Source organism: Neodiprion virginianus, chromosome 6 (assembly GCF_021901495.1).
Source record: "Neodiprion virginianus isolate iyNeoVirg1 chromosome 6, iyNeoVirg1.1, whole genome shotgun sequence".
NCBI lineage: Eukaryota > Metazoa > Arthropoda > Insecta > Hymenoptera > Diprionidae > Neodiprion > Neodiprion virginianus.
Window position 1 is genome coordinate 1976090 of NC_060882.1, and position 8135 is coordinate 1984224.

An 8135-nucleotide genomic window follows, 5' to 3' on the forward strand; every position below is an offset into this window, starting at 1 on the left:
AGCGATTAAAAGTTACGTAACAACGCCACGGTTCGTTCAATCCGGCCCATCGATCGATTCGTCCAATTATCGTTTCAACTCCGTCTCGTGTACGAGATTTACGCTCTTCCAACTCTGCCGCGGTCGAGAAATCACGGAGAAGCGCAAACAGTTTGTCTTGTCTTGGCGCTCGAGATCGGTAAACCCGAATTACTGCATTGTGTTTTTAAGATGGGTCGCGTAATTGATTTATTTACCACTTTGGTCACACTCCCTCCGTCCGTGCCGCAGACGCAAAAACGTAAAATCTTCTACCACAGAAAATAGTAGATAAAAAAAGAATATCGCAATGTTTGGAGTATTTTTATCGTCATGCTCGGTGCAGGAATCGCTGCATTAATTTAGCGGGTACTCAATTGTCAAACCATGACGCAACGCAATTGACAAAAAAATAAGGTTTCCGTAGAGAAAGTGTAACGCGGCGCTCGGATGATTGTACAACTTCCATGTAAACGTGCGAAAATAGACATTTTCTTTTTACCGATCACAATGACTCGAGTAGCTTTCCTATCTATACCTATCTGTAATGCGAATTCCTGTTTAATTCGTTACCCGGAGCACCGTTTTTTATTTCTGCAAAAAAAAAAATGTACCATCGAGTCACGATTACTCGGTACCTGAAATCTTTCAGCAATGACAGTAATTCGGATACACTCGTGAGCCGCATGCCCGATTCGGGGTAATGAATATTGTCAGTCGATATCTTTGCGCGTCCTGAACGACGACCTGATAACAAAGTGTGACACCACCGCGTATCGTGAAAGTATTATATTCGCATTGACCGTTATTGATACAAAGTCCAGAACACGATTGACAATTCCGATAACCGAATTAAGGTGAATCAATTTTTGTTCCATTTTCCATTATCTCGACGAACCTGTCAATTATTCACTCCATTATAGGATCCATCGTATGACATAAGCGGGGTTGAGCAACGTGGCGCCAAAAAGAGAGCCATAGAAATTAATGTTCGTGCCATTGCAGCTGTCGGGCTTTGATTTGGTCGTATCAAGTTAGAGTACGGTAAGAAGTGCGATAGACAACTATACTTTTATCGTCACATACTACTTTCTCTGAGTACCAGTACGCATATCGTCAACTAAAAATACGTCTTAGGATTGCACTGGGTCGCAATAAAATTTCGGATCTTTTGTACCGACCACTAAAAAAATAAAGAAATAAAAAAATAGAAGACGGAAAACAAGATTCGCGTTTGACACCGTTGTGTTTGCAATCTGCTTGGAATCGGCGGTACGTTTTATGATGTAACAGAACGGTAACCATCCATGAACCAGTCGGGTAGTACCCACATATTTACTTGAAAATACTTGCCCAATCCGTTGCGCGGCGAGATTTCGTCGGTTATAATCTGATGTCGTGTTGCGGTAGCGGAGAACTTCTCTTGTGAGCGAGAAAAAAAATTATACAGTATGTATGTACAATTGTACAGTTACACGATAGTGGTATAATATTATGTACTTCTGGGAACAGCTTAACATTTTTACAAATGAGTGACGATTGTTTGGTGACCAAAATTCGCCGCAACCTCCCTGAAGGGAGCTACGATGACGCGCGATATCGCAGATATTCAATTTTTCCCGCCAACTGTCCGGAAGTCTGCGGATCGGTAGGGACCGGAAAATCGTAAACTGGCGAACGGTAGATGCAGGATGGCACGCAAAAACGACACGTAAGAAACGCGTTACACAAGAGTTCAAGAGATCTCGAGATCTTCGATATCTACGTGACTGAGAACCAGCTGCAGGGCTCTTTTCGCTGACGCAAATAATGGCAACGGAAAAAACCAGTTACAGACTTGGGAACTTCGAATGGTCTCATCGTGGGATTCCTAACATCTTAGAAATATTGCATCACTATAAGCGAGTGGTTTTTAGCGATAAAAAAACTGTTTGTAATCCCATTTACTACCCTCCGTTTACTTCGTGTGACAAAATAAATGCAAAGCCTGTTAATTTGCATGCACTTCTCCGAATGATCGTTCGTGGAATTTGCCTGAAACGGTGAACTGATGGAATACATTATGATTACACCACAGAGAGGACTAGTCCAAGTGTCATATATCGCGTACCCGTTATAATTCTTAGGCTATTATTAATATTTTTAAGTTAGTATATTTTACGTGAATTCCGATCAAGGAAATTTATGCTTCTCATAGTGCAGGGCATATTTATTCCATGAGGAAGACAGAACGATCAAGGTATGCCGTACCAGGAACGAACGAGTGCCTGGCGTGTCCTGGTCCTTAATAACCGAGTTGTCCTTAGCTCTGGCATGCACAGATTATAATATCGGCCTCAGTCTGTTCATCGATTATTTGAACTCACGCCGATGCAACCTATTTTTACTCCGATCGTTACGCGAAGATTCAGGCTTTTATAGAGAACCTCGATTGGTACGATGGATTATGAATGTTAATTTCGTTAAGTAAAACAGAATGTTGGGCAAAAGACGTCCAATCTTAAAAAAAAAAAAAAAATGATCACACCTTTATTTAAAAGGTGCTTTGAATTTAAAACCTCCTAATCCAAGATTTCAAAGTTTGATCAATTATATTTTTACCAAAGATTAATGGAATAAAATCAAATGTGTATCTCATGTTAAGCGGTAGATCTCATTATTTTCGGAAGAGAAATAGTTTTCGTTAATTCTTCAGTCTTAATAGAAATGTGGTTCCGCTGATTGAACGTTTTAAAACAGTTAAATATTATGAATGTGTAATCTTTATCATAGTTGCGGGAGCTCTTTGTCTACATCATCAGAGACCGCTGATACGCAATTAGATTGTTAAATTGACGATATCTTCGTGAGATGTCACTACTGCCTGTATCCTATAGCGCCGATCCAACTAGCCGATCTAGGGACTTTGTTTTCAAAGCCAATGTAAGTTGACCAACTTTTTATTCGGCAAACAACAGTTTCTCACGAAGCAGCCGGCCGTTTTTCTAACCCTGATTCTAACCTCAAAACTCGTGATCATGGAGCAGTAAATAAATATTTCAAAAAAGAGGATTCAAGAATTGATAAGATGTGGAAGGCGGTGAGGATTTGCGAAAGACTAGCGGTACAATTGAAGAACGTTTCGAATTGCAAACGAACGTTCCTCTCCGATGCTTACCGTTGCGACGAGGCGTGGAACAAGCGGCTCGCATCCCCGTTGCTGGAAAAGGTAGATTTAGAGAAATTTTACATATTGCTTAGCCAGAAGTATTCCAGAGAGACTAAGGCGAACGCGGTCGACATAGATATATTTGCAAACGCGATAAGCGGAGATGGTGAGGAGATCGACGAGCTGATAGATCTCCTCTACAAACTGAGAAGGACGTCGGAAACATCGCTAATGTTAGACTCGACTCATTACGCCGTCGTTAGGAGCTTCATTAAAGCGAACCGCATCGACGGGCTTCTTAACGTACTACACGACAGAGTAAACTACGGAGTCTTCCCAGACCACTGTGCTCTCAACATTCTTATCGATTCGCTCGTGAAAAGTAAAGATTACACATCCGCTGCACGCGCCGCGGTGTTACTGATGCTTCAGGAAGACTTTGAGAATGAAATATCAAACGCACTCGTCGTCTATGCCTGCCACATGTACCTCAAGAATCCAGGAGATACTTGGAAAGAGCCGGAGCCTGTCGTAGACACGAGCAAGGAAGTGGTCAAGGTACGAGTCAGGTTTCTTAGGAATCCATACTTCGACGATCACTTTGACCTCCAAAAGCCAGCTCATCTAGTGGGAAAAACCTTATCAATGTATGGCAAACACATGGGTGATTCGATTGGGAGAACTTATCAGCTAATTGGCCTTACACTTTACGGGAAATATGATGCAGCTACTAGTTTGGTCAGAGAATGGACGCAGAATGACACAAAGCAAGTTCTGTATCGTGACGGATTAGAATTGGTTAAAAATGAACTGGCCAAAATTGCGGAGAGCGAAATCACTGATCAAATCAAAGCTCTTAATGAGGAATTGAAAATGTTGGAAGCTGCTGACTTGGTGAATGAAAGTCTTGAAGCTGCTATGGAGAAAAGAGTCAAAGATGCTGTTAGCCAATTTGAGGAGAAGGACATTGCTTCCCAACTTGAGGTGGGTTTCCTTCGATAGTTTCATATTCGTAACAACTAAAAAGTATGAGATACGTGATTATGTATTTTTCAGAACTTTCCTAAGTGGGAAAACCAGAGGCAGTCTGTGATTGACCAACAGCTAGCCGAACTGGATAGAAAACAGAGACTAGAAAATGTTGCCAAGATAAAGAAGGACCTTGAAGAAAGAGAACGAGTGCTGACATTCTTTGAGAACGAGGAAAAGATCGACCTGATAATTGAGAGTAGGGAAAATGAAGAAGAAAACAAACCAACTGAGATCAAGCAACAGAATGCTAAGGACGAGGATTACATACCCCCAGAAGTTCATAGCAGAGCTCGACAAACTCGCTGATTAACTGTAGACATTTCATACACAGCTATTATTTGCAACTTTTCACCACTTCTCTAATCTAACAGTTAGTTCTGTAATACAACGATAGTAATAAATTTCACAGATGAAATATCTGACAAAACTTCATTCTATTGAAAAGTCTGAAGAATCTGGACTTCACTAAACGGAAGATGCTCTCAGAACCGGAATTTACTAGTCCCGACATCGAGTTGGAAGAGGATTTCGGTAAATAAATTAAAAAACAAACGGTTACATATTCCTCGAACAATTTGGTACTTTTTGTTTATAATGGTTACATTTGTCAACAATTACACTTTGCGTTCAACCTCATAAAATAATAGCCTAAGTCAGTCACAACAGGGTCGATGAAATCCATTGCAAAAAACTGCCATGTTCGGTTGCTTATAGTTATAGTATATTTGTAGTCATTGGCTCTACTGTAAAGTAGATGTATACTATCAAGCTTTTACATATTTGTACATATTTGTTCATAAGCTTGATATTATGGTATTTATGTACTGTTATGTATAATTATTTATATGTTATTATGCATAATGATTGAAAATTTTATCAATTTGAAGCTCTGCATAGGAAAATTAAGAAAATAAACTACGCCGTGTTAAAAGTTTGATATTTTCAAATTTTGAGCTTTGCAATTAATATGGTTTGAGCGATGATGCTCTTCTGATTTTCATCAATTTTTTTCTATTCGATGGCCGTACTCGGAAACGATGATTATTACGTACTTTAGCGGCAGTTATAAGCATTGATTGGGCCCGTACAAGCGCACTATCTTTCTTTTTTTTTATCAACGATTAACAATTACAACTTAGACCTCCGAAGGCAGTTTTATTTAAACCTACAGTCCATGTATCGGAGCTATCACGAATTTTTACTCTGAAGCTGCGCCATCAGTGTTGCAGTTTCTTGTTTCATTTGCTTCAAATCCGCAGTAATTCTTTCAAGATTTGCTCCGACGTTTTTAGCAGATTCGGAATCGATCTGCAATACGCGAAAAGAAAAAATTAGAACGTCAACAATTTATACAAAATCAAGTTGTTTACAGAGAAATGTCTGCACATCTTTTTACCTGTTCTTCTAAATCTCTTATTTCTCGCACTGTAGCCCCAATTTCCTCTACTAACGTTACAAGTTCTGCGCAGTCCGAATGTAGAGTAGCCAAAAGCTTGTAAGCTTTTCTCGAAGCCTCGTTACTCTTTGCATCCTTAAAAATCAATTCATCAGCGACAGTGAACGACCTTTCCAATCGTCCAGTAAGGGTGTTTATATCCTTCTGTATCTCTCGAGTGTCGGCCAACACTTTGTCTATTTCGCATCTCTGTTTTCTTACGTTGTTGATTATTTCTAATATACGCTGAGTGTAGGCAGACCTATTTGATTCTTTTGGTAATTTTGGTATCTCTGCAAGTAGCTGAGTGCATTGTTGATCTTTGTTACGGGATTCTTCAATGAGCTCCTTTTCTTTTTCTCTCAATAATTTTATTTCATCCAATTTTTTGCGACTCGTGCTCTGCTTCAAATTCGTAAAACATCTCTTGATTATATGATCTCATCAATGTAAATTCATGCACATTGAGAAAAATATGTATTACTACTCACGGCTTTTGTCGAATACTTGGCTCTCTCGTCCCTGTATTTCTCGACCAACGGGCGTCTATGTCGTTCCCATTGAGTAGCTAGATTAATTAATTTGTTGGCGCTAGCTTCAACCAGTGCCTCTAATTTTTTAATATTTTCTTCACCATTTGGAAGTAAATCGTAAGTTCTAGCTTTGATTTTTCTCCTTTCCTCGGAATCCTTGACTTCTTTTTCTGCATTCCTCAAAGTCACATCCACTTGGGACAATTTGGACGATAATTGTTTCACGTTTACTTGAAGTTCATCTAAATTACTTCTCAAACTCTCACACTCTGATTTGACTTGGTCTATTTTCAATTCTCGTCTTTCTTCTCGACTCAAAGACGTTACTGTCTCTGTATGTGCCTGGGTAACTGGAATCTTTTCTTCACCTTGAGTATTCTGTGAAACAAAATGACACTTTAATCGATATAAAGCAAAATTATAATTGACAATATAAAAAAACCACATAATTAACTTTATTTACTTGTGAAAATTGCAGTCTCTGGTTCAAAGTAAACCTGCTCTGAACATCATTTTTGCTGTACACCTTATCTTCCACCGTTTCGTTGCTCAATTTGTGCATATCGAGCCATTGCAGCCTTTCGATAATATTAGTAGCAGACTCATGAATTAACTTAGCATTATGTGATACAAGAGAAGGCACAAGATATTGATCATGCGGTACTTGATCAGTAATTGGTTTCTGATAGTGAACGCGATAGTCTTGAAAATCTGTAATAAGAATCATAACTTGTCATAACAATTGCATCTCATCTGGAAAACAAACGTTACCATCTCCGTGGCCTTGTGTTGATATATCCAAGTCCACACTCCGATATCGCCTATCTGTGCATCCCTTGTTCCTAACGCCCCGTTTGTGACAATAGTGTGGTAGCCATGGGAGAGAAAGATCACTGGAAACTGCCCCAGATATTTGACGTTCAAGCAAAGCAATTCTGCTCGTAGGTTCATTCAAAGACTTGTCGCTTTCCTTGGGTAGTTTTTCAATAAGGAACATGAGCAATCGTCGAAGATCGACCTCCGAGCTGTAGAGGAACGTCTGATAGCCAATATCGCCTCGATATCCGAGTTCCTAGAATGAAAATTTGCAAACGTTGCGAGATATCAGTTATTTTTTGACACACGATTCCTTCCTTGATGATATTACCGAACATGCTTGAGCCAGTGTCGCTCCCAATCTAAATCTAGCTGCCATGTTTGCAGGTACAACCGTGGAAATGCCAAGCCCAGGGCGAATGATGTCAAGGCACCTGACGGTGGCCTCCACAACAAGCTCAGTGTTGAATCGGCCCAAGTTGGTCACATCTTCTTCGATGTTGCTGAAAATTTGTTGAATCAAATAAATTGATAATTGAAATTCACTGCGTTACTTTGCCAAATATTGCCGCAATTACAAAATATCAACAACGACCATCGCAAGGGTAGGTTAACAACAAATCCGGTTCCACCCACTTTTCTGGACCAAATAACGCGGGATGACGGAGCAAGGAAGGCTTACAGGATCAATTTGCGATCGGTGAACTCACCAGCCGATTTGTCGCAGGGAATGGATAATAATATTGTCAACCTCCTCCATGGCACATGAGTGCACGAACCGACGTGAAAATAGGGTGAAGATTCAGAGATGGCCTCGTATTCTTCACCTTCCGATTCTAACCTCTGTCGACGATAGAACTGTCATATATAACTGTCAGGAGGTCGCGAGACGAGCCAGACAGATGGCGCGGCTTGTCAATCAAGTCCACAGATTTCTAACTATACATAAAAATCTGTGATCGAGTCGTGCTCGGAATAGAGAGCATAGACGTAATAACAGATACAGTGGATGACAAGATGCTGGGGTTGGCACAAGTGGAAGGGAATCGTGCGGATAGAAAGAGAGAGAAAATCAAGCACGGGGTTGAGCTTTTGGCTAACTTGTTATAGGTCCGTATCGAAATGCGAGCTCCATTCTATACGAATTATTTGA

At 40.2% G+C, this 8135-nt stretch overlaps 2 protein-coding genes across 4 annotated transcripts; one reads left to right on the forward strand and one right to left on the reverse strand.

Moving 5' to 3' along the window:
* Window positions 1–2950: 2950 nt before the first annotated feature.
* LOC124306769 (28S ribosomal protein S27, mitochondrial-like) lies at window positions 2951–4615 on the forward strand. The gene is made up of 2 exons (XM_046767758.1): window positions 2951–4150; window positions 4223–4615. The coding sequence occupies exons 1-2, from the start codon at window positions 3086–3088 to the stop codon at window positions 4502–4504; spliced, it is 1347 nt and encodes a 448-aa protein (XP_046623714.1). The 5' UTR covers window positions 2951–3085; the 3' UTR covers window positions 4505–4615.
* A 138-nt stretch (window positions 4616–4753) lies between these two features.
* On the reverse strand, window positions 4754–7945 carry LOC124306768 (coiled-coil domain-containing protein 22 homolog). 3 transcript variants are annotated; one of them, XM_046767754.1, is made up of 7 exons: window positions 7693–7945; window positions 7314–7485; window positions 6938–7238; window positions 6630–6877; window positions 6125–6562; window positions 5595–6038; window positions 4754–5506 (listed from the first exon to the last, which is right to left on the reverse strand). In XM_046767754.1, exons 1-7 carry the CDS (start codon window positions 7740–7742, stop codon window positions 5387–5389), a joined length of 1773 nt encoding a protein of 590 aa, XP_046623710.1. In that variant the 5' UTR covers window positions 7743–7945; the 3' UTR covers window positions 4754–5386. The 3 variants fall into 3 exon arrangements, with proteins under 3 accessions (XP_046623710.1, XP_046623713.1, XP_046623711.1); XM_046767757.1 differs by having other exon boundaries at window positions 6125–6544; window positions 7693–7943; XM_046767755.1 differs by having other exon boundaries at window positions 5595–6035; window positions 7693–7943.
* Between the last annotated feature and the right edge of the window lie 190 nt (window positions 7946–8135).